The sequence below is a fragment of the Erpetoichthys calabaricus genome, chromosome 1 (assembly GCF_900747795.2).
Source record: "Erpetoichthys calabaricus chromosome 1, fErpCal1.3, whole genome shotgun sequence".
Classification (NCBI taxonomy): domain Eukaryota; kingdom Metazoa; phylum Chordata; class Cladistia; order Polypteriformes; family Polypteridae; genus Erpetoichthys; species Erpetoichthys calabaricus.
In genome coordinates this window covers 339,815,281-339,842,323 of record NC_041394.2, presented here as the reverse complement: position 1 = coordinate 339,842,323, position 27,043 = coordinate 339,815,281, and the positions used below count along the sequence as shown (strand labels likewise).

Below are 27,043 nucleotides of genomic sequence, written 5' to 3'. Positions count from 1 at the left end.
CATCGCATGTAATGCAATCGATTACACATACATCAAAGTATAGAGCGGATTCTTTTGGTTCAGATTGCTTCATCCTAACGGGAGTTACAACAGAATATCCGGGGACTCTTGAGTGAATCTCCTTGTAGTAACCCATTTAATAAAACTCTTTGGTCCCTTTGAACATATTAAAGCACTTTGTTCTATTGAACTGTGAACTTCCCTTCTGCAGAAGTAAATCATTCACCGACCCGACTTGGAGCTACTATGGCATATTTCAGAGTTTACAAGTTAAATCAGATTTGCTTATCATATTAGTTTAACCTAAAGCACTTCAATTGAATTTTCATGACAACTTAGTTGGAACAAACTACAGCAATCAGTTTCAATCCCAATAAAAGAGAGAGGGACAGAGAGTGAGGTAGGGAGCATGCACTGATGGTGAGTTGCTGCACCCACCACATGATGAACCACCTGGATTGGGATCCGAGTGCAGCGGGCGACACCTCAGCACCACACTGGAACGGTGTGAGGTTCTTTATGGTGCCAATCCTGCCACCAACCCCCAAGTTTTCCCTTAAATTGGAGGACCTGCTTGGATGCAGATTAACGTTAAGGTTAAGACCGAATAGGGTAGAGTTACTTCTGCCATTTACAGGATTCGAACTGGCAACCTTCTTATTGCTGACACAGATCCCTAGCCTCAGAGCCACCACTCCAAAATGAGCAGTTCTAGAAGACATTTGAAGGGGAGGATTCCTTTATCTGAAAATCTGCTATCATTGTATTCAATAGGGGAAAAAAAATCTGTTCCCACCACATCCTTAGCCCCCCACCTCCCAATTTCACCAAATGTCACTACTTAATGAACTACATTAAGCTGGAGCAGAAGTTGCAGAATAACAGCATGATGGAAGTGTGGGATAGGATGAAGATCATCACTGGCTACAGCTCAAAGCGGGGTGCAACCATTGAGAGAGACGTGAAGGGAGCAAACCAAATGAACAACTTCTTTAACAGGTTTGACCACCCTAACCCACTCTCACCTCAGAGTACTACACTCTCCACCCATCCTTCTGCTGATACCAGCATAGGAGAGACATCCCCACCCACAATTACAGCAGCCCAGGTGAGCAGAGAGCTGAGGAAACTTCGTGCCAGCAAAGCAGCAGGTACAGATGGAGTATCGCCATGACTCCTGAAGGTCCGTGCGCTGGAGCTGGGGAGTCCTCTACAGCGCACCTTCAACCTGAGCCTGGAACAGGGGAGAGTCCCGAGGCTTTGGAAAACATCTTGCATCACCCCAGTCCCAAAGGTATCACGTCCTAGTGAGCTGAATGACTTCCGGCCTGTCACTCTGACGTCACATGTGATAAAGACCATGGAGAGGCTGCTGCTTCACCACCTGAGGCCACAGGTCCAACACGTCCTCGACCCTCTGCAGTTCGCATACCAGGAGAAGGTGGGAGCGGAGGATGCCATCATCTACAGTACATGCTACACCGATCCCACTCCCACTTGGACAGAGGCAGTGGTGCTGTAAGAATTATGTTTCTGGACTTCTCTAGCACCTTCAACACCATTCAACCTCTGCTCCTTAGGGACAAGCTGACAGAGATAGGAGTAGATTCATACCTGGTGGCATGGATCGTGGACTATCTTACAAACAGACCTCAGTATGTGCGTCTCGGGAACTGCAGGTCTGACATTGTGGTCAGCAGCACAGCAGCGCCACAGGGGACTGTACTTTCTCCGGCCCTGTTCAGCCTATACACATCAGACTTCCAATACAACTCAGAGTCCTGCCACGTGCAAAAGTTTGCTGATGACACTGCTATCATGGGCTGCATCAGGAGTGAGCAGGAGGAGGAGTATAGGAACCTAATCAAGGACTTTGTTAAATGGTGCGACTCAAACCACCTACAACTGAGCACTAGCAAAACCAAGGAGCTGGTTGTGGATTTTAGGAGGCCCAGACCCCTCATGTCTGTTTTTACCTGCATTTTTATTACTCTTTAACTTAATATTGTTTTTTATCAGTATGCTGTTGCTGGAATATGTGAATTTCCCCTTGGGATTAATAAAGTATCTATCTATCTATCTATCTACAGAACAGTCCACTGGGCATTTCTGTATAAAATAAAACATACAAAACATGAATTACCTAATTATGTAATGCTTACCAGACTCATTACATTTGTGTGCCTCTGTACATTAAACAAGTAAATGCAACAATACTCTATGGTGTAGTTTAACAATTGTGCTTTCTTCTAAGTGGGACTGAACATGCACTGCAATTTAAACAAACAAGGAAATGCTTAATTCCTGCAAATAACACAAAGGGTCATTCCATGTTAAATCAACCTATTTTTCCAAAAATCCCACGCAATTCAGTCTCAAAAAATTAAGAAAAAAAATAGCAGGTGTAGCCATGTTATCCAGGAGACACCCTGCCAAATTATTTTGATGTAAGATCAATACTATCCAAGATACAGCCAATCATGTGAGGGTCTTAAAATTAACAACCAAGTTAACCCAATTCTTTTCTATTATGAACGGTTTGTGTCCACAGCCATGATAGTCATTTTGATCTCACATCTTGAAGACTAGTGGAGAGTCATGCATAACAGAGGCATTCGATGTCAGTAGAGGGATTACAAATAAAACTGTCTGGGAAAAGGGGCTTAATGATGGAGAACAGCAGGTAAATGGTACATGTTCTAATAAATGTTTGCAAACTTTTCCCTAAAATCACTTTAAAAAAATCTTTGGTGGTTTTCAAAATCTAGAAGCAAACTTTCCTGTTCAATAATTTCATCTTCTAAAAGTTGCACAGAAACACACAAAATCACACATAATGTAATATTTAACGCAGTAATAACCCCTTATTAAATACCAGCTCCTAACAATACAGTGATTGTGATGTGGTGGAGGCCTAGAGTGGCTCAGTCATCAACAGACCTCCATTGTCTGGAGATTTGTGCTCTTTCATATCCATTTATACACTAAAAATGACAATTATTAAATAATAATTATTATTATTAAATAATTCCTCCCATATAAGTAACATTTCTTGGACTGCCTCCTTCCATCTCCAAAACATTTCTAGACTTTGTCCTGTTCTTACGCAACACAGTACTGAAGTATTGGTTAATGCCACAGTCACCTCACGCATTGATTACTGTAATGCTATTCTCTCTGGCATCCCACAAAAACTTATCCATCACTTACAACTTTTTCAAAATTCTGCTGCCAGGATAATAACCTGCTGTTCTAAATCCACTGAACATATTACACCTCTTCTCTCTCAACTTCACTGGCTCCCTGTTCACTACAGAATGCAATACACAATACTGCTCTTAACATTTAAAGCTCTGCACAACCTCACTGATCTCCTACAGACTTACACTCCTCTCGCTCACTCAGATCCTCATCTGCAGCTCGACTTTCAGTACCGCACATCAAACTGTTCTATGGGAGCTCGAGCGTCTCTCATTGTGCTCCTCAACTCTGGAATTCTCTTCCCTCTCATATATGTCTGCTCGATTCAATAACACATTTTAAAACTGCCCTCAAAACTTATCTTTTCAAACTGGCATACCAATTGTGAATTTTGTACTGTTACTACCAGTTATCTTCGTGTGTCTTTCTTTTACCAGTGAAATGCTATACTCTGACAAAAATAAACAATTTTATTGTATACAAATTGACATAATTTCTGAAAACATTTCACTCATTCCTCTCTCAATCTCTCTCTCTCTCTCTCACACACACACAATGCAGTTATTTAAATATATACAGGATAGGATCTAAAATCCTTGAAACAGAACTGTCTTACATAGCTTTTTCCGTGTGTTGCCACTCTGTAATTTGAGAGTATTCAGTCTGGCAATATGGTGCAGCCTTAGTTTGTGGAAGACAGACACAACTAAAGACATGAACATAAAATGATGGTTGTCAATTTCAAACTGTGTTTCCTCAATGTGCTCCTTGAGAAAAAACACATCATCTGAACCAATCTGAGCCCGAACAAACTGATGGATCAAAGATCCACTGACAGCTTGCCTTAATGTCGACTGTCAGATAACACGCTCAGCTACTTGGACCACCTTGACTGTACCCTCAGAAGGAATCATCAAACCTCCTTTGTTTTATAATGTGAGCAAATGGTAGCTTTGATCATATGATGCCAGTACAGCATCTGTTACCAAACTAACATGGCACACATCACAGGACAGCTTTCTCAAAATCCTGTCTAAGGGCTACCTGCCACTGCTTCCCGAGGTGGATTTCTTTGAGAAACTTTCAAAGTTTGAGAAATGTTAACAGCTAACAACAATCTACATAGTTAGTGACTAAATACGTTTAGCCAAAACGTTGTTTGGAGGCTCACTTGAGCACATAAATGCATAGCTTTGCTATCTTAGCCTGGCGTAGCTAAAGTTAAGATTATAAAACAGGATTTTCTAATGGCCAAATATAACCAAAACAATTGTTCAGTTTTACCTATGAAATGTAATCCCTGTGATCTGGTTTGGAGCGTACAACGGTTTGTACAATCCCAAGCAGCACATACGTGAGGCATATCCTCACAGGTGGTGCAGTGGTAGTGATGCTGCTTTGCAGTAAGGAGATTGTGGGTTCGCTTCACGGGTCCTCCCTGTGTGGAGAGCGCTTTGAGTAGTGAGAAAAGCGCTATATAAATGTAAAGAATTATTATTATTATTATCATCTTTATCCATTACTTCACTCCACAGCAGTGCCACTCGCAATATGGCGGCCACGTTGGCGTACGATGCAGCTGGTCATGAGGCGTCTAGTAATTCTATGTCTATGGTCACAGCAATGTCAAAAACTTTGCGATCGTTTTTTAAATGGACACGACGGTCTGAACAGTGAGACGGGGGCAGAAATCAAAGCTCAGTGTGTGTGTGTGAGAAAGGTGTCGTCGCCTCCTCGAGTTCAGAGATTCAAGAAAGACACAATTGATAGGATATACGAAGAGGGATGAATATAAAGTGGAGGCTAATGTGTGTATGGGCGTTTTGATGCAGAAATAGGACTCGATAACGTCAAGTAATCCGGAGAGAGAGAGAGAGAGAGAGAGAGAGAGAGACGCCGGCTCGAGCCAAGTTCGGCGGTGGGCTGATGAACACAGACGGGCTGCTCGTCTCTGTAAGTCGCGTGCAGTAACTCAAATGTAAACTAATCCATCCATAAAGAAGCGTCCCCAAACCCCGGCCACTTACCCTTGGTCTTTCAAGCTCACGGTGATAGGATTCTTTTAAGATTTGTTTTCGCTCCCGCCTCGCTCACAAGCAGCCTTTTGTCTCGTACAGTGTCCAGTCCGTGCCTGTCGGCAGCGTGGCTTCAGTTTCCGTCGCCCGGTATGACGTCACAGGGTAATCCACGTGACGATTTGCTAAAAGACGATGAGACTTCTCAACAACTTCCCCAGAGGGTGAGAACACGGAACTGAACATCGAGTAGAGAATCTGGTGGCTTTACGGAAGATCAAATCACAGACAGAAACAAGGGTAAGTGAGTGGAGTTCGAGCTCTTTACTTTTAGGGTAAGGGAGTTCTGTGCCAACCGAACCGAGCGGGACATACGCCTCCATTGCTTGCCCGTTCGCTCTTTTCTTTCTGAAGTGCCCGGTGAGTCCACATGTCTCTTTTTGCACGTTGCCCTACGTGTCTCCGCTTGAATTTTTCAGGTCTCCTTTCAACCACCGAGTTGCTTGCCGTCCTGTTTGCACCAGTTGCACAATACATTTATTTTTTGAAATGGTAAAAGTTTTCTGAACAATATATCCTGTATCTTCTAGAATCCATGCAAAAAAAAAAATCATGCTGTTCTGAAGGCCAACAATCTTTCCATACGTCTTATAAAAAGATCGGTCAGGTTAGTGTTGCTGATGCTCTGATGTGAGTCTCAAATATTTATACTTGGAGGTGTGCCTTAAGATATCAATCAAACCCAAGTTAATGCTGTCACAGTCCTCTTTTTTCATTTATTAAAATGGTGTTTTTGTCTGCTCAAATGACAATCTAGAGAATAAGAAAAATGGACTCGTGTTGATACATAAGTGAAATATTTAACTGATCAAAACCTATTCCAATTGGAGCAGTGTCTGTCATTTACATTCCCACTCAGTTATACATTCCCACAATCTTTATCTTTTGAGGTGTTCCAAGTATGAATGGGCTTATTCAGGCCCCTATGCGAAGTATAGGCATGTTTAGGTGTTATACTGTTGCAAATATACCAGTGTAACCCTCACATGAGCGATGCCAGCTCCTGGTACAAGAACATTTGGAGATAATAATCCACCCTGGTTTTGTGCAGCTGCAGTCCTTTTGCTTTGAGATATGAAAAGTATCATTGTCATCAAATTATGTCTGTATTCAGTATTGTTAAAGTTAGGCTATTTTCAAATATCAAAATAAAAAAAAAACGCTTATTTCAGTTTTTTAAATGAAAGTGTAAAAGGAAACTTATGTTTTGATACATTCTGTTGCTTTCACAACTGGAAGTGTTTCTACTCTTTTGCTAATTGTTGGTGGCTTAACCCACAGTAACGCAGTATAGGGTGGAGTGGTGGCTCTGAGGCTAAAGATTTGTGTTGGCATCCAGAAGGTTGTCGGTTCGAATCCCCATCACTGCCAAAAGAGATCCTACTCTGCTGGGCCCTTGATCAAGACCCTTAACCTGTAATTGCTCCAGGAGCGCTGTACAATGGCTGACCCTGCGCTCTGACCCCAAGGGGTATGCGAAAACTAACAAATTCCTAATACAAGAAATTGTATAAGGTGAAATAAAGAACAACAAAAAAAAAAAGTAACAGAGACTTAAGTGGTAGCTCTGTGGCTAAAGGGTCTGGGCTAGTAATTCAAAGGTTGCCAGTTTGAATCCTGGCAGTGACAGAAAGAATGCTACTCAGTTGGGCCTTTGAGCAAGGTCCTTCACCTGCAATTGATGCTGTACTTTACAATAGCTGACCCTGCGCTCGCCCCCCAACTACCTGGAGAGTAAATTGGGTTATGCAAAAAAATGTCAAATTCCTAATCTGCAGCAGATTAAAAAAAAGTCAAGTCACCATGCACCTTGTGACTCTTACTCACTTACTGAGATGGTGGGCTATTACTGTTGAGGAAGCCATTTTTAGAATGCATATCTTCTCCCAGATGCAAAAGGTAAGTGATCCAAGTTTTGCAGTGTCAGCTTATGAATGTGTGTTTTTTTTTTTATTGACTTCAGTTACACGAACTGACTGACAGATAACTGGAGTCTGAAGGACTGTCTGCCTGAATTTCTCAGTATCCCACGTGACTTGTCATTTATTGCTGTCTCTATGTGACTCACTGGATGTTGTCGAGTACCATTTGTACTTCAGAGCCTCCAGACACACCACTGTTGGTTTAATATTTATCCTGTGCTGTATATTCCTTCAATAGGTCTACTTGAGGGATTGCTCACTTCTATGAGTTTGAAGATGAGGCAATTCTACACACAACAAGCATCTATTTTCCTTTAAATTTAAGAGTGAGAAATGCCTGCAGACATACAGTTCAGTCAAAGATTCACTTGTGATAGGAAGATGGTGGAACAGCCATCATATTTCCAAAAAACCTATAAAAGACAAAGAAAACACATGCAGCCTACTTCTACCAGCAACATTAGACAGTAACATGGCATGAAAAAAGTCAGTTGTTTTGATTTTGTGCTGCTCTCATCTGTGAAAAGCACAGGGCACCAGTGGTGGACTTGCCAATTCTGGTATTCTATGGCAAATCGAGCTCCACAGGGCCCACTAGAGGACGTCGGGCCCTCAGGCCACCCTCATGAAGTCTGTTTGTGATTGTTTGGTCAGAGACATTCACACCAGTGGCCTGATGGAGGTCATTTTGTAGGCTCTGGTATTAGTCATGCTGTTCCTCCTTGCCCAAAGGAGCAGATACCGGTGGGTCCTGCTGATGGGTTAAGGACCTTCTATGAGGGGCCCTGTCCAGCCCTCCTAGAGTAACTGCCTGTCTCCTGGAATCTCTATGCCCTTGAGACTGTGCTGGGAGACACGGCAAACCTTCTGGCAATGGCACGTATTGATGTGCCTGCCATCCTGGAGAAGTTGGACTACCTGTGCCACCAAACTCTGTAGGGTCCAGGTATCGCCTCCTTATGCTACCAGTAGTGACACTGACTAGAGCCAAATGCAAAACGAGTGACAAAACAAACAGTCAGAAAAGATGAGAATGGAAAAATGTCAGTGCCCTCCACCTATTAAACCATCCATTCCTGTTTTGGGGGGTTGTCTTATTGTTGCCCCTCTAGTGCACCAAAGCAGCTGAAACTGATGAACAAGCCCCTCTGCTACTTAACTGACCAGATCAATAGCCCAGAAGTTTCACTGACTTGATACCATACTCAGATGAAAAAGTGCAACTTAAATTTTTTTGAGCAATAATAATCTACATATTCCAAACAGCACCAGTCACCATGGTGAATGATAGCACTTGTGTGAGGCTTTTTATAAAAGAAACGAGCTTTGTTGCTGTGTTTTGGTATTTCTTTTTTGAATAAATGCTTGTCCCTAGGGGAAAATTGGGCTTTTTACAGAGGCTCCTTAGAACTAACTAGAAGTAAATAGTGCAGCTGGATGATAAATTAGACTGGACTGCCAATACTGATGCTCTGTGTAAGAAAGGACAGAGCCGGTTATACTTCCTTAGAAGGCTGGCGTCCTTCAACATCTGCAATAAGATGCTGCAGATGTTCTATCAGACTGTTGTGGTGAGCGCCCTCTTCTATGCGGTGGTGTGCTGGGGAGGCAGCATTAAGAGGAAAGACGCCTCACGCCTGGACAAACTGGTGAGGAAGGCAGGCTCTATTGTAGGCACGGAGCTGGACAGTTTGACATCTGTGGCAGAGCAACGGGCGCTGAGCAGGCTCATGTCAATCATGGAGAATCCACTGCACCCACTAAACAGGATCATCTCCAGACAGAGGAGCAGTTTCAGCGACAGACTGCTGTCACTGTCCTGCTCCACTGACAGACTGAGGAGATCGTTCCTCCCCCAAATTATGCGACTCTTCAATTCCACTTGGGGGGGGGGGGGGGCTCGGGCTTTAGGTAAACATTAACACTATAAAAAGTTATTGTCTGTTTTTACCTGCGTTTTATTACTCTTTAATGAATATTGTTTTTTGTATCAGTATGCTGCTGCTGGAGAATGTGAATTTCCCCCTGGGATCAATAAACTTTATCTATCTATATATCTATATATCTATCTATATAACTATATCTATATATATATACATATATATATATAATGCCATCCTGGAGAAGCAATATATAATGATACAGTTTTAATCAGTAGATGGATTGGGAGAGCATGGGGGTCATGAGGTCGCTGGAAAGGGGTGTGTGGCACTCCCGATATCTACACAAAAGGACGAAGGTCCAAGTCTTTAGAGTCCTGGTGCTTCCTGTCTTGCTATATGGTTGCGATATATGGACGCTATCCAGTGACCTGAGACGAAGACTGGACTCCTTTGGTACTGCGTCTCTCTGGAAAATCTTTGGGTACTGCTGATTTAACTCTGTGTTGTTCATGGAGTTCCTAATGAGGCACATTACCTGCATTGTGAGGGAGAGTCAGTTACGGCACTACGGCCATGTGGAGCAATTCCCTGAGGGTGATCCAGCTCATAAGATCCTCATTGTTGGGGACCCGAGTGGCTTGACGAGGCCAAGGGGTCGCCCACATAACACCTGGCTGCAGCTGATAGAGGGTCATTTCCAGAGGGTGGGACTGGACCGCGTGTCTGCCTGGGGGGTTGCCAACCGGGATCCTGAGTTGTTTCGCCATATGGTGGCTGTGGCAACACGTTGTACCAGTGCATGCTCCCCGACGTGACTTGACTTGACCATTGTAATATTTTAGTTTGTCTGTTATTACTTTTCTTCTTGGGAAAGCTGCTAACCCTTTCTTTTTGTACTTAAAAGGTGCTATATAAATAAAATGTATCATTATTACAAGGTTAAACTAATACTAAATAACAGATGAAATAATACATTAATCCACTGAACACACAGCAATTTGTTTTTCGGTTATGTTAATGAATTCTTGTTTAATTCAAGAAAATTCATTAACAGCTCAATGGAGAGACAGTTTCTTTTTTCCAATTTACGATAAGCTGTTTTTCTGTAGAATCAGGAGAAAGGTGTTTTTTGATTCTTCCAGTTACACAAAATGAGTATTTGTACAAGACACAGGGTGCTTTCTTAAATGTATTTTTATTAAATGCTTTGCATATTTCAAGAATATAAAAAAAACATTAATATAACAAATATCAGGCATAAAGTATTTTATATTGGAATAAAAAAAGAAAAACATTAGGACATAATGTGGAACACCAATACTATTAAATTGCAAATGAGATTGAAAAGCCTTAAAGCAATTTACATAGTGTTTTTTTTAAAAGAATCCTATCACTTGTAAATCAAACTATATGAATAATGGTATCCTTATGGAGGGCGTCATCTTGTGTCAGTTAAAACCTACCAAGAATTATATAGTGTTTCTCAGAGCTAAAGTAGACATTCTCAAAATGACCTTACTTTGAATTCTTTTCTTAAAATCTCAGAAGAAAATCCTGCAGAAAACATTCAAAAATCCACCTTAGTAAAAGGTGTGTCCGTCCGTTTGCTCTGTGTCTGTTATTCCAAAAGAGAGCACAACACAAACATTTTAGTTTTAAAATGCATTGCAGTTTTGATTCCAACAGAGGGTGCATCACAAACATTAACACTTTTTTTTATAAATCCCATAACAAATTGCATGTAACAGAGACATATATGCATTGAATGATGCACTGCTAACGGTAACACTGAGGTCTACGTTGATTACTTAGACTTTAACTTGTCTTTGACTGGTAGCACAGCAGAATGAAAAAGATAGGAGTCCAGTCTATTTTGTATCCCCTGTACATAACATACAAGCATCACTTACCTCAAACTCAAAGCCTGCTGTGGCATTTTATTAAACAGCTAATATGTGTGCAGTGTTTTTAAACTGAAATTCTCATTGTAAGAAAAAGTCCAGATGAAGTGACTTTTCCTTTTAAAATTACTAGGGAGCTTTACCCCCTGCTCGCTTCGCTCACCAACCCCCGGGCCTGCGCTACACGCTCGCCTCTTTGTGGTTTTGCCGCTCGCTTATGGGGATGCGGATGAACAATTTAAACCAATTTTTAATTTTTCATGTACATTTACATTTGCATCAACGCAACGTATAACTACCTGTGATTGAATTTTGTTTCTTTCTCTCTGTTAGATAAAATGACTTTTTCAAATGTTTGTCTCTGTGATTTGTTAATTGTCTTTGCAAAAGTTATTCTAACGGGAAACTGTTAACGTTTTAATACGAATGGTATATCAATAACTCCTTTGGCGTCTAATGTTATCCCCTGAAGATGTACTACATTACCTTTCATGGATACAGTGATCCCTCCTTGATCACGGGGGTTGCGTTCCAGAACCCCCCCGCGAAAGGTGAAAATCTGCGAAGTAGAAACCATATGTTTATTTTTATATTGTCACACTTGGGTCACAGATTTGCACAGGAGGTTGTAGAGAGACAGGAACTTTATTCAAACACTGCAAACAAACATTTGTCTCTTTTACAAAAGTTTTTAAACATGTTCTATAACAAGACAGAGATGACAGTTCCGTCTCACAATTAATAGAATGCAAACATATCTTCCTCTTCAAAGGAGTGCGCGTCAGGAGCAGAGAATGTCAGAGAGAGAGAGAAAAGCAAACAAATCAATAGGGCTGTTTGGCTTTTAAGTATGCGAAGCACCGCCGGACAAAGCATCCGCAAGTAGGGAGGGAGCAATGTGAAGGTAATCTTTCAGCGTTTTTTTTGAGGAGCGTCCGTATCCTCTAGGGGTGCAAACAGCCCCCCTGCTCACAATATTTGAGGAGTTTTATTTAATAAGTAATGCATGCTCTGATTGGGTAGCTTCTCCGCCATCCGCCAATAGTGCCCCTTGTATGAAATCAACTGGAAAAACCAACTGAGGACGCATGTACCAGAAATTAAAAGACCCATTGTCCGCAGAAAACCGCGAACCAGTGAGAAATTTGCGATATATATTTAAATATGCTTACATATAAAATCTGCGAAAGTCGAAGCACGATATAGTGAGGGATTACTGTACATCCTCCTTTCTTACAGTAGTTCGTGCAGTGGAAGACTGTATGGTGTTAACGGTTGTAGATATTCTACTGGATGTTGTAAGCTGTTGTTTTCATCTTCCACACCATCACCACCAACTGTTTCAGTGTAGTCTATTGATACGCATTCAACCAATTTGCCGTGTTACCGATCGACAGTTTTGGCGTTAATTCATTTGACTTGGTGCTAGGATTGCCCATGTACTCATTTCTTCTGTCGATAACCCTTCATGATGAAATTCTTCAATAAGATTTGGACATAATACGTCTTCTTTAATTGGGAACTTAAAGTGAGGAAAACATTAACATTTATAAAGAGCTGAGAGCGCAGGAACTGTGTCTGACAAAAGCATTCACACGAATGAGAGGTGAGAGGACCGTGGTCTTGTTTGAAAATGGTTGAGAGGAGCTCATGGCAATATTCTTGTCTCACAGGACTTGAAAAAATCTTTTCCAAAAAGTCTCATCTCCTAAAAAAGTCTTGTCGTGTTGAGTTATTTTTTTATATAATAGATAGGTTATCGCTCATCTTGTCCAACAAGTGTACGGGTCATACATGGTAAGAAACAGTGTCTGCAGTGATATAATTGCCTTTAATTGAGGATGCCATCTAAAATAAGGATTACTTGATTTTCACACTGCAACTTTTAATATATTTGCCCCACGTTACTACTTTGTTTACATTTAGTTCTCTTAAAAATTAAACAAGCACATTTTTCTTTAAACTAATATATGAAGCAAATCTGTTGTCCTGCCATTCAGCACTTTTAGTATTAAACACGATACATGTAGGCCAAGTAGTGAATACTGGTGGACCACAACTGAGCGAGACGGTCCTCTTTAGGCCTGTTGTGCCTTCACTGCACACTTACTAAGTTTGTTTTAAACCTTAAAATGTGATACGAAGAGTGATAAATTAATGTGAACCTGATATAGTTTGGTTTCTCTAAACTGTCTGACTTAAACTGTAACTAGGCTTTAGTAGATTTGATGGAATTAAATTCTGTTCTTTCAACAGCAAGGAAGAAGCAGCTGCCATTTACTGTAATGCCAAGATGGATGTGAAAGAGGAGATGTGTGAGGCTGACATAAACACCATGGAGATAAATATTAAGAGTGATGACTATGAATGGAAGACTGTCCACCCTAACCAGGAGAGTCTAGGCATTAAGAGTGAGGATTATGAACTGGTAACTGTGGGCATTAAAGAGGAGGCCGAGGAGATGTCTGTCAGCAATGAGACACAGAAATGCAAAATCACAAAGAATGGTGTCCTCAAGGTGAAGTCTGAATTGCTACCATCTGACACACAGAGCGCTGAGGAAACCTCATCTGTTAGAACTCTAGAAAATCAACCATCACCTTCATATTGGTCTGAAATAAGTAAGTATAAAATATTTGTACATTTACGTTTTAAGGTTGATAGTATGAAACTAAAAGGCCAACAGTCTTGTACTTTTTATGTAAAACTTAAAAATGTAGTGGGGTTTTATTTTAGTGACGGAAAGTGGTCATGCCAGGAATTCTGAAAGCCTGACATTCAACAGTGAAAGAATTGCGTAAAAAGAAAAAAAGCAGTGAAAGGATTGACGCTGCTGCTTATTAGACTGTCTACTATGTATTTATGATATTGAATAATGTCCCATAGTGCTAGGTAAAGGTAGGCGATCATCAGAACTTCAACTTTGTCTCTTCATACTGACCATAGACCCTCCAGAGTTTGATCTCCTTCATTAAAGCTGTTGATGGGAGTTTTTGTTTTCCTCTTCTCCATTGACAACTGTCCATATCTCTATTACCAATATAAAGGAAAGTGCCTTGATCTGTTTGTTAACCGTTGAAGTTAATTTTGCTTTTTTCTGTGATTTTAATATAAAGTTAAACCAGGAGTAAAATGGTTTCATATACAAAAGCAAAAACAGTCAAAAAAAGTTTTATGGTTTAATCATCAATTGGTAATGCAGTATACAGTAGTTGTGAGCCTGTAGTTCATGAAGAGTGTTATGTAAAAACCAGCAAACCCAGGATTCTCGAAAGAATCGCAAATCCAAGAATGGCAATCACTTTCTGTTCCCTCTGATATTTGGAGGGAAGAAAAATCATGGAGGGTGGGTGCATTCTGGGAAATTTTTCATTTAATTAAATAATTATATTTGTATTAAAGCGGTTTCTTTTTGGAGCCGTGACTCATCTTGTTCTGGTGTTTCAGTAGCGTGTTGTAGGCGCCTGCATTCATTGTTTTTATCCATGTGGTCTCGTTTTTGTTTTTCTATGGCTGTGTCGTTAGCTAGAAGTCGTTTGCTGATGGCGGCGGATTCGCGCGCTGAAGTGACCATGGCGGCGGATCCGGGCTTGGAGATCTACATTACCAAACGAAGAGGGCGGCGGTTGTACTGTGTACGGCTTGCTTGTGGCCTCTGGCATCTGTGCATATATACAGTGCATCCAGAAAGTATTCACAGCACATCACTTTTTCCACATTTTGTTATGTTACAGCCTTATTCCAAAATGGATTGAATTCATTTTTTTCCTCAGAATTCTACACACAACACCCCATAAGGACAACGTGAAAAAGGTTTACTTGAGGTTTTTGCAAATTTATTAAAATTAAGAAAACTGAGAAATCCCATGTACATAAGTATTCACAGCCTTTGCTCAATACTTTGTCGATGCACCTTTGGCAGCAATTACAGCCTCAAGTCTTTTTGAATATGATGCCACAAGCTTGGCACACCTATCCTTGGCCAGTTTCGCCCATTCCTCTTTGCAGCACCTCTCAAGCTCCATCAGGTTGGATGGGAAGCGTCGGTGCACAGCCATTTTAAGATCTGTCCAGAGATGTTCAATCGGATTCAAGTCTGAGCTCTGGCTGGGCCACTCAAGGACATTCACAGAGTTGTCCTGAAGCCACACCTTTGATATCTTGGCTGTGTGCTTAGGGTCGTTGTCCTGCTGAAAGATGAACCGTTGCCCCAGTCTGAGGTCAAGAGCGCTCTGGAGCAGGTTTTCATCCAGGATGTCTCTGTACATTGCTGCAGTCATCTTTCCCTTTATCCTGACTAGTCTCCCAGTTCCTGCCGCTGAAAAACATCCCCACAGCATGATGCTGCCACCACCATGCTTCACTGTAGGGATGGTATTGGCCTGGTGATGAGCGGTACCTGGTTTCCTCCAAACCTGACGCCTGGCATTCACACCAAAGAGTTCAATCTTTGTCTCATCAGACCAGAGAATTTATTTCTCATGATCTGAGAGTCCTTCAGGTGCCTTTTGGCAAACTCCAGGCGGGCTGCCATGTGCCTTTTACTAAGGAGTGGCTTCCGTCTGGCCACTCTACCATACAGGCCTGATTGGTGGATTGCTGCAGAGATGGTTGTCCTTCTGGAAGGTTCTCCTCTCTCCACAGAGGACCTCTGGAGCTCTGACAGAGTAACCATCGGGTTCTTGGTCACCTCCCTGACTAAGGCACTTCTCCCCCGATCGCTCAGTTTAGATGGCCCGCCAGCTCTAGGAAGAGTCCTGGTGGTTTTGAACTTCTTCCACTTACAGAAGATGGAGGCCACTGTGCTCATTGGGACCTTCAAAGCAGCAGAAATTTTTCTGTAACCTTCCCCAGATATGTGCCTCGAGACAATTCTGTCTCGGAGATCTACAGACAATTCCTTTGACTTCATGCTTGGTTTGTGCTCTGACATGAACTGTCAACTGTGGGACCTTATACAGACAGGTGTGTGCCTTTCCAAATCATGTCCAGTCAACTGAATTTACCACAGGTGGACTCCAATTAAGCTGCAGAAACATCTCCAGGATGATCAGGGGAAACAGGATGCACGTGAGCTAAATTTCGAACTTCATGGCAAAGGCTGTGAATACTTATGTACATGAGATTTCTCAGTTTTTTTATTTTTAATAAATTTGCAAAAACCTCAAGTAAACTTTTTTCACGTTGTCATTATGGGGTGTTGTGTGTGCAGAATTCTGAGGAAAAAAATGAATTTAATCCATTTTGGAATAAGGCTGTAACATAACAAAATGTGGAAAAAGTGATGCGCTGTGAATACTTTCCGGATGCACTGTATAGATGGATAGATAGAATTGAAGAGCACATATAGATGGATAAACTGCGGTGGGCTGGCACCCTGCCTGGAGTTTGTTTCCTGCCTTGTGCCCTGTGTTGGCTGGGATATAGCGGGTTGGATAATGGATGAATGGATGGATAGATAGATAGAATTGAAGAGCACATAGATGGCTAGATAGAAATGAAGATGGATAGATGGATAGATAGAATTGAAGATCCATCTATCCTTCCATCCATTATCCAACCCACTGAATCCGAACACAGGGTCACGGGGGTCTGCTGGAGCCAATCCTAGCCAACACAGGGCACAAGGCAGGAACCAATCCCGGGCAGGGTGCTAACCCACTGCAGGACACACACAAACACACCAAGCACACACTAGGGCCAAATTTAAAAAGGCCAATCCACCTAACCTGCATGTCTTTGGACTGTGGGAGGTAACCGGAGCGCCCGGAGGAAACCCACACAGACATGGGGAGAACATGCAAACTCCACGCAGGGAGGACCCGGGAAGCGAACCCGGGTCCCCAGGTCTCCCAACTGCGAGGCAGCAGCTCTACCCACTGCGCCACCGTGATGCCCCCATCCATCTATGTGCTCTTCAATTCTATCTATCTATCTATCTATCTATCTATCTATCTATCTATCTATCTATCTATCTATCTATCTATCTATCTATCTATCTATCTATCTATCTATCTATCTATCTATCTATCTATCTATCTATCTATCTATCTATCCCCATGTGAAGTGTCCTTTTTCCCTTCATTAATGTCTCACTAACAGCTCTCATTATGCTTTTTTGTACCTATGTATTGTATTACACAGCATACATTTGAATTTTCAAAAATAAACAGCACACACATTGCTTATATGCACAGTATTTGTACTCTTAAAGAATAAAGGACAAAACAGTCGCTGTATAATAAAGATAAGTGGGATAAAAAGACAACGGCATTGAAATTGCACTCGCCGTACAATAACAGACTGCTAAATGTTGTGGGGGGTTGAGAAAGTGACGGAGTAGAGAAAACATGAAGAGGTTCTTCACATTCTTTTTCTGGCCCATCCTTCTGTCTCTTTTGTTGCGTTTCTGAACTGAGTGAGAATAACCCTGTGCAGGTAACTGTGCCCAAACAAGACCAGTTCACTGCACTGTGCCCATCTGGCCAAATGAAAACGGCGCCATGTTGTACCCAGATAAACAGTAACATTCTGCTGGAATGCCACATTGATTCTTGTAATTGTGAAGATTAATTTGTATTTTGGTATTTGGTACATGCCATGGGACTTGAAAACATTGCTTAAAAGGAATTCCATGTAAAAAGCAAAACTTTTCTAACTTGGGGAATTCCTGTCATTGTAACTTTCTGCAGTGACTGTGTGTATCTTTGTTATGTAAGTTATTTGCTGGTGGGCTCCGTCGTGGCTCGGACCCTTGTGTAGCTGCAGCTTTGCAGATTTTGGTGCTGCGTCTGCCCTGCTTGTTGTAAGTAGTCAATATTACAAGGATATAATTAAGGGAGAAAACTGCATCATAGATGAATTAATATGAAAATGACAGTTCAGTTGTTTATTACTTATAAGTGTGCCATATAGGGAAAATCCGATTTCCCCCACACTAGTTCTTGTAAATTGTCAATCCTTATTTCCAGAGCAATGAGATAAACACTTCATGTGGTGTTACCTCTGCATTTACTCCTCATTGGAATGGTGTGCTAGGGAGGGCTTGTGTGCCTCCTCTGATCCTCAGAGCAATGTTGTCAGGTTAGTCTTAAGAGAAGGGGGTGCCAGACCAAGGACAGAACATGAATGGCTCTCACGATACTTTCAGTTCAATCAAAAAGAACCTCACTAGGAACGGGAAAAACTGGAACCCACGTCAAAAGCAGGCCTGGGAGTATTAATGACTTGTGAGCGTCTGACGAGCAGGTGGCCCACTCAGACCAGTTAACTCTTTCAGGGCGGGTGTCGACTAGTGTGTTCACACTGCTGCCGACTGCTACACGAACACATTCAGCGCTACAATCAGCTGATGCCGGTACGTCACTTTCATTTTCATTCCCCAGATCACTTGCCTCACAATTGGAGCGTGATACGTCAAGAGTCTGATTCAGCAATGATATGCAAAACATTGGCTATGGAGAATTTTGCTTTGTGCATTCACTTTGCTCTCTCGCCAGATCCACCTTTATCTCAGGTGGCCGGCAGCTGCTCTGCTGGACAGTCCTGCCATCCGCTGAGAAAATATTCAGCCTGCAAAGAGTTAAGCATGAGCTGGCAACGACACATAGTGCAGCAATGTGGGTCTGCCACCTGCTAGGTGAATGATGAGGATGGCGATGCACTTCCAGTCAGGTGTTAGCGAGAGTGCGAAAGATTGAGGTGTAGTAGACCTTGGTGCTGAAAACTTCCTCTTGGTGTATAGAATGGTACTTCTCTGAGTAGGTTGGGAGCAGGAGGTCATGCAGGAGGCTAAAGTATGCCAGCTAGATGTAGCGAGACTGGCCCATACACACCGCACTGGCTCTAGAATGAAATTTCAGTTTTCACAATTTTGTGTGTATGCTTGCCAGCCAAAGTATTCAGTCTTTTTAGGTGCTTGGATTCTGTGCTTTAAAGGGTACCGTCTACTATCTGTCTGAGACTACTGGGATAATTTAACAATCGCTTGAAAGAACAGAGATACCTGGAGGAGCGTAATTGTGAGGAATGAACTCCAGTTTTGAACTGTTATTAGACTGCTGTGGCAGCCATGATTTGTCTGTAACACACCACACCAGAGTACCCTGGGCTAGAGATCAGTGATCCGCTTTACTTGTGTTGTGTTGTGTGCTCTGATCCCACATGTCCTGGACATTTGGTAGAGAGAGATGCTGCGCTGTCCACTGATCTCCTCTTGGTCCTCAGTTGGTTTAGGCAGATGACCCAAACGGGCCGTGAAATCCTCTGTTCAGAATGAGTTCACCTGCAGATTAAGGGGCTTCTTCTGCACTACGCTGAGTGTCAAGGACATTTGCTCCCAATAGATGGTGTTTTAAGACCTCGGTAGTGAAGACCACTGCAACTGCAAGGAGCTCTGGCTAGAAGGTGAGAGTAAGTAAGGGCTTCTTTAAGGTTTGTTTTGAAATCGGTGCTGGGCACATAGCCAATCTGCATGCACAATTAGCCACGCCACGCTGTGCCCTCCAAGGCATATAGATCAGTATTATATATCTGGTGGCAGTTCTTTTGATGCTGCCAGCATTTTGTTTATTTTTCTGTTTGGGAAATCTTGAAATCTTGCAGTGTTTCTCAACCTCTGTGGCATCGGGACCCATTTTTACCATTTTAAGTTCACTGATGACTCACATACAGCAATCGATGGAGTTCAAACGACTGCAAGTTGAAGGGGGGGGGGGGGGGGGGGCGGCATATCACACAACACCGTCAAGTGCTTCAACGGATGGTTTCAGCACATCATAGTACAGTGGAACCTCAGGTCACAACCGTAATTCGTTCCAAAACTCTGGGCGCAACACGATTTGGTTGCGACCCAAACTAATTTCCCCCATAGGATTGTATGTAAATACAATGAATCCGTTCCAGACCGTACGAACTGTATGTAATTTTTTTTTTTTTTAAAGATTTTTAAGCACAAAAATAGTTAATCTATACTAATAAAAGGCAAAGCCCTCACTGACTGACTGACTGACTGACTGACTGACTCATCACTAATTCTCCAACTTCCCGTGTAGGTAGAAGGCTGAAATTTGGCAGGCTCATTCCTTACAGCTTACTTACAAAAGTTAGGCAGGTTTCATTTCGAAATTCTACACGTAATGGTCATAACTGGAACTTGTTTGACTGACTCACTCATCACTAATTCTCCAACTTCCCGTGTAGGTAGAAGGCTGAAATTTGGCAGGCTCATTCCTTACAGCTTACTTACAAAAGTTAGGCAGGTTTCATTTCGAAATTCTACGCGTAATGGTCATAACTGGAACCTGTTTTTTGTCCATATACTCTAATGGAGGAGGCGGAGTCACGTGTTGCGTCATCACGTATTACGCCTCCTACGTAATCACGTGAACTGAGAACGAGGAAGAGATTTACAGCACAAGTCAAACGCGGGAACGAAGGTAAATGACGTTAATTGTTGACTGTCTTTTAATACTGTGTAATTGTTGAGTGTCTTTTAATACTGTGTAAGCATACATATTAACATGTGCAATTAAACGTGTGCATTTACGGGGTGATTTCTCAGGCTTAAAAGCTCGCCTTTTATTAAAAAGGTAAATGCAAACTCTTTTCATTCTGAAGGGCACAAACCACGTTAGATTTCAGCCGTTAAACGCGCAAAAATGTCAGTACACCAGATAAATAAGCGCAACATATTATCAGTTGTATTGTATGCTTACAATACATATAGAAATGTGTTAATCGTTAACTAATATTATGTGATGGTGTTTTTCGACTCGTGCCTTGATTTAAACGATTGCATGTCTTGGTGGGTTTGCGTAGCTTATTGTCAATATCGTTACACCTCTTTTTAATACTTAATTTAAAAAGGTTTTCTTTTCTTCTTAATTAAAATTTAAAAGCAATACTTCACCGCTGCGAAGCCCCTCTAGCGCTGACATCCGAGGTTCGATTACCGTAAGCAAGTGCAGTGAGTCTGTACGCCTGATGAGCCAAGAATAAGGGGGAAAGACGTGTCGCGTACTCTTTGCATTATTTGACAGTAAACTATTTTCATCCATTCTATGATCTGCTTCTCACGACTGAAGGCACCGTGGCTGATGTTACCTGACTTGCTGGCCAACCATAAGCGTTACCTGGTAGGTAACCACCCACTCACTTCACTCCCTTACGGGAATCAAACCTCGGACGTCAGCGCTAGAGGTGAAGCCCCTAAAATTGCGCCAAGGCGTGTGGTTCGTTTATTTGACAGCATGTAGATCGGGGTAATTACATTCACGGCGTTCGTAGTCTGATTCACAATCTGATTGTATGGGTGGTTACCTACCAGGTAACGCTTATAGTTAGCCAGCAAGTCAGCTCGAAGTGATCACTCGAGTGAAGGCAGCTTCACAAAAAAACAAATCCTTAACAAACTGTTACTGGTATACTAGCAAAATACCCGCGCTTCGCAGCGGAGAAATAGTGTGTTAAAGAGGTTATGAAAAAGTAAAGGAAACATTTTTAAAATAACGTAACATGATTGTCAATGTAATTGTGTTGTCATTGTTATGAGTGTTGCTGTCATATATATATATATATATATATATATACTGTATATATATATACATACACATATATATTATATATATATATATATATATATATATATATATATATATATATATACTGTATATATATATACATACACATATATATTATATATATACTGTATATATATACATACACATATATTATATATGTGTATGTATATGTGTATGTATATATATATATATATATATATATATATAATATTCACGGCATTCGAAGTCTGTGTCACAATCTGTTAGTGTGGGTGGTTACCTACCAGGTAACGCTTTGTGGTTGGCCAGCAATCTGCTAACATCCGCCACGGTGCCCTCAGTTTGTGAAGAGCAGATCATAGAATGGTTGCAATAGTTTACTGTCAAATAAATGCAAAGAGTACACGACACGTGTTTCGCCCTCATTCTGGGCTCATCAGGTGTACATACTCCACTGCACTCCCTCTCGGGAATCGAACCTCGGACGTCAGCGTCAGAGGCGATGCCCCTAACGTTGCGCCGAACCACACACCGTGGCGCAACGTTAGGGGCATCGCCTCTGACGCTGACGTCCGAGGTTCGATTCCCGAGAGGGAGTGCAGTGGAGTATGTACACCTGATGAGCCCAGAATGAGGGCGAAACACGTGTCGTGTACTCTTTGCATTTATTTGACAGTAAACTATTGCAACCATATATATATATATATATATATATATATATATACACACATATATACATATATATATACATATATATACAGTGTAATACATACATACATATATATACAGTGTAATAGTAAACTAATGTAAAAACATTGAATAACACTGAGAAAATCTTGAACAACAGAGAAAACTAACATTGCAAGTTCACGCTTAATAGCCTTACGAACCGCTCACTGTAAACACTTTTTTTTAATGAGTTTTAAGCACAGGGAAAAAAATGAAAGTTTGAAAAATCTTTAATTTATACAAAAACTAACCATAAACAACCAAGAAAACTAACCTTGCATGAGTCGAGTTCTGGCGTGAAGGAAGTGAAGAGGAAGAACTAGCCACTCGTAGGAGGATAGTTTTACAGCAAATCGCCATGAATCTTCCTGGCTTTCTGGCATAACATCGCCTCGCTTACGCTATCCCCTGAAAGTTGCTTTTCGTTCAGCCACACTAGCCCACCTCTTCCAGCACTTGAGGCCTCTGCCTGGTTAACACTGTAACTCCTTTTGCAACACCAGCTGCTTTAATGGCCTCTTTCTGCTTTAGCTACGATTTTGACTTCTTGTACTCGGCGGCAGGATCAGTAACGCAAACACCACGCTCATACTTTTCAATAATTTCTTTCTTTAATTCGATTTCAATTTTCTTCAAACCTTTCTTCTCACCAACACTACCACTCTTCACTTGCTTAGAGGCCATGGTTAATTGCAAAATTAATGCAAAAGCACACAAAATAGAGCACAAAGAGGTCACAGCGAATGCACGCACGTCTGACCGAGAACGATGCACAGGGAGAGACTGAACACGTGCGGAAATCATCGGCATGTACGAACCGGAAGGGAAACTGGCTTGTTCGTCACCCAAGTGTGTGGTCGTGAACAGATGCAAAAGTTCGGCAAACTTTTTGGTCGTAAACTGATTTGTACATGTTCAGAGACGTTCGTGACCAGAGGTTCCACTGTACCTGAAATGGCTTCCCCACCCCAATGTACTTTCAACCCAGTGTTGGTAACATTGTCAAAGTTCTAACAATATATGAACAGAAGTATGTTCACAAGAATTTTTATAATACCAAGTTTTAATAGCCAGGTGTTATTTCTCATTTTATTGGGACTGAAAAACTGACTCCAGCTGCAGTCCACTCCTTGGGAATCTCCACCAAATTCTTCAATGGGCTGTGCTTCATTATCCTCTCAAGGCTGTGGTTATCCCTGTTTCTTGTGCACCTTTTTCTGCTGTCACATGTTTTCCTTCCACTCAACTTTCCATTAATATTCTTGGATACAGCACTCTGTGAACACCCAGCTTCCCCTCCTTGTGGAGGGTCTCAGTGACGGTCTTCTGGACAACTGTCAAGTGAGCAGTCTGATTGTGTGGCCTACTGAACCAGACTGAGAGACCATTTCAAGGCTCAGGACCCCTTCACAGGTTTTTTGGGTTAATTAGCTGAGTGGAGTGGGACACCACGAGTCTACAATATTGAACTTTTTCACAATATTCTAATTCTCTGAGAAACTGAATTTTGAGTTTTCATTACCTGTAGGCCATAATCAGCAAAATGAACAGAAATAAATGCTTGAAATATATCACTCTGTGTGTAGTGAATCTGTAAAATATGAGTTTCACTTTTGAATTGAATTACTGAAATAAATAAACTTTTCAATGATATTCTAATTTATTGAGATGCACCTGTACATTTTCTGTTTCAGTGGCTTTAGTGTAATTGTAGACAAATGTTGAGGCACAACTAGTTATTAAAGGTGAATTTCACATGCTTAGCCTGGCCCTCTGTTTTATAAGTAAAATGCTCTTCTGCATCAAGACAACTAGAGATTATAACATTTTTCTTAATTGATTAAGATGAGCAACATATAGTTTTGAATAATATTTTATGACTATAATGGTAAATTATGATTCAGTTCTTTAATTCAGCCATCAAAATGTGACCAACAATCTTGACGGTTGGTTTTATCCCATGTGGTCACTTTTGTTTACCCTTTAAACTTCTTAGCTGCACTAGTTGTACTCATGTGGTGAGAAGTGGTAATAGAGAAGGGAAATTTATCAAGATGAGTGTGTTTCCCACAAACATTTTTAAAATTGCTTCTGTTTTGAGAAGCTTTTTAATAATTTCATCAAGTATTTACTTGGTGACGTGACTAATGTAAATAATAAGGCAGCATATTAAAAATAAGCTTTTTGTTTTTTTCCTTTCAACTTCATACAGGAGACAAACCTCACTGCTGTTCTGAATGTGGCAAACGATTTTCTCATTTAAGAAAGCTGCGGATTCACACAAGAATTCACACTGGAGAGAAGCCGTACAGCTGTTCTGAATGTGGCAAACGATTCTGTCGCAGGAGTGCTCTTCATGGACACAATAAAATACACACCGGAGAGAAGCCGTATTGCTGCTCTGAATGTGGCAAACAGTTTTCAGAAAGTAGCAGTCTTAAGAAGCACATAAGGATTCATACTGGAGAGAAGCCATATCGCTGTTTGGAATGTGGCAAACAGTTTTCAGTGAAGAGCAGCCTTAAGGTACACACAAGAACTCACACTGGAGAGAAGCCATATTCCTGTTCTGAATGTGGCAAACAATTTCGTGACAGGGGTTCTCTTCGGTACCACACTAAAAGTCACACGGGAGGGGAGACATATTGCTGTGCTGAATGTGGAAAGCGATTCTCCCAAATCACCAGTCTTCATATCCACACCAGAGTTCATACTGGAGAGAAGCCATACTGCTGTTCGCATTGTGACAAACGATTCTCTGATAAGAGTGCTCTTCGGAGACACACTAGACTTCACACAGGAGAAAATCTGTACTCCTGCTCTGATTGTGGCAAACAGTTCTCAAGAAGGAGCCGTCTTCAGAACCACAAAACAATTCACACTGGAGAGAAGCCGTATTCTTGTGCTGAATGTGGCAAACAGTTTTCAGCAGTCAGTAGTCTTCAGAACCACAAAAGAACACACACTGGAGAGAAGCCATATTGCTGTTCTGAGTGTGGACAACGATTCACACGAATCGCCAGTCTTCACACCCACACAAGACTTCACTCCGGAGAGAAGCCATATAGCTGTTCCGAATGTGGCAAGCATTTTTCTCAAAGAAGCAACCTTCAGGACCACAAAAGAATCCATACAGGAGAGAAGCCATATTGCTGTTCTGAATGTGGAAAGCAGTTTTTGCAAAGGAGCAGTCTCCAGAAGCACAAAAGAGTTCATACGGGAGAAAGGCCATACTGCTGTTCTGTATGTGGCAAACAATTTTCACACAAGTGCAATCTTCAGAGCCATGAAAGAATACACACTGGAGAGAAGCCATATCGCTGCTCCGAATGTGGCAAACAATTTTCAGTGAAGAGAAGTCTTATGGAACACACAAGAATCCATACTGGAGAGAAGCCATTTGGTTGTTCGGAATGTGGCAAACAGTTTTCACAAAGGAGCAATCTTCAGGCTCACAAACGAATTCACAGTGGATCCACCATAATGAACAGACAAGACCACACGAGCGTACCATAAGCAAGCAAGAAAATGAGAGGACTGTGGACACGGTAAAGAGGAGCTCATCTCTGCTTCTTTTATGCAACAAATCAAGTAGAAAATATCACAGGAGGTCTCATGCAAAACTTGAATCTAGAAAAGTAATCCCTGCGAACAAATTAAGCAAGATAAGTGAAGCAGATCTAAGAGCTGTAATTATAATAATTTAAAGAAAGAAAGCAAGTGCTTCAAGAGGGATTTCAATACCTACAACAAACAACAAGAGGAGAAATACAGGAAAAAAGAGCAGACAGTGAAATATTTGGAAGCAAACTCAGGAATATTGGCAGAAATACAATAAATGCAACCAGAAAAGCCATCACCCAGAAGAGGAATGTTCTCAACTAACAATAAAGAGAAAAGTAATAGAGAAGATAAAGTGAGGGATTAGGGGTACAGCAGACTGAAAGTCTGATGGGATGAGGGACTTTTAAAACTTCATTTTTTATAGAAGAATTAAGTGGGTAGGACTGATGAGCTTTGTTGGGCTGAATGGCCAGTTCTTATCTAATTTTTCTAAAGTTGTAATGTTCTCAAACCATTTTATAATCCTGTGTGTGCAGGTGCACTAAACGATCGACGAGCGATTAAACTCCACATACTAGGGACAGGGCACATAACTAAATATATGAATATAACCAAGAACAGAGAGAGCAAGGTCTTAATTTTTTGACGTGAAGAAAAAAAATTATTAAAAACCAGCGGGATGAAGCCTGATCATTACATTTAATGCCTGTTCTTGTCTAGATTATTCTAAAAAAAAAAATCAAAAGATCGCTCAAATGATTCATGAAGAACAGCCAGAATTATGAAAATCAGTAAGAAAATCGACAGAGTCACTCAGACATAAAAGAGACTAAAGCACCCAGAACAACCTAAAATGACACAATTAGAGGACAATGAAAGAAGAGCTACTGGGTTTAGTTAATCCACAATTACCCAGAAACCTCTGACGGAGACAAATGACCAACAATGTTGGATCAGCTGTATGGAGTGCAGGACTACAAAGGAAGAATATCTAGTATGTATGTTGGTATTTTTTAATCATTATTATTAAAATATAAATATTTAAGCAGTCCATTTACCAGATAAAACCTTTGCATGCAGAGCAGGGATTTACTGGTCAGGTCCGCTAGCCTGGGGTCATGCAGGCGGTTAGGACATGAACACCACGCAACTGGAATGGTGGCTGTGATTGAAGAGGTGTGTGAGGAAGCCACAGGATTAGTTCAAATT

The 27,043-nt window shown here is 41.4% G+C and overlaps 2 protein-coding genes across 2 annotated transcripts in view; one reads left to right on the top strand and one right to left on the bottom strand.

Annotated features, from left to right (window-relative positions):
• LOC114667397 (gastrula zinc finger protein XlCGF57.1-like) overlaps positions 1-5,376 on the bottom strand; it is a 40,539-nt gene extending 35,163 nt beyond the window's left edge. Inside the window, exon 1 of the mRNA XM_028822688.2 lies at positions 5,229-5,376. The gene's annotated coding sequence lies outside the window, so the exon portion shown is untranslated. The remainder of the gene's footprint in view (positions 1-5,228) is intronic.
• Positions 5,377-5,384: 8 nt separating this feature from the next.
• Positions 5,385-26,634, top strand: LOC114667317 (gastrula zinc finger protein XlCGF26.1-like). The gene is made up of 3 exons (XM_028822588.2): positions 5,385-5,516; positions 13,239-13,603; positions 24,483-26,634. The coding sequence occupies exons 2-3, from the start codon at positions 13,276-13,278 to the stop codon at positions 25,784-25,786; spliced, it is 1,632 nt and encodes a 543-aa protein (XP_028678421.1). The 5' UTR covers positions 5,385-5,516; positions 13,239-13,275; the 3' UTR covers positions 25,787-26,634.
• Positions 26,635-27,043: the final 409 nt, after the last annotated feature.

Excerpts from the sequence above, each read along its gene's own strand:
- LOC114667317 (XM_028822588.2), top strand. The coding sequence starts at position 13,276 with ATGGATGTGAAAGAGGAGATGTGTGAGGCTGACATAAACACCATGGAG. Across the intron at positions 13,604-24,482 it reads TTCATATTGGTCTGAAATAA|GAGACAAACCTCACTGCTGT; the intron begins GTAAGTATAAAA and ends AACTTCATACAG.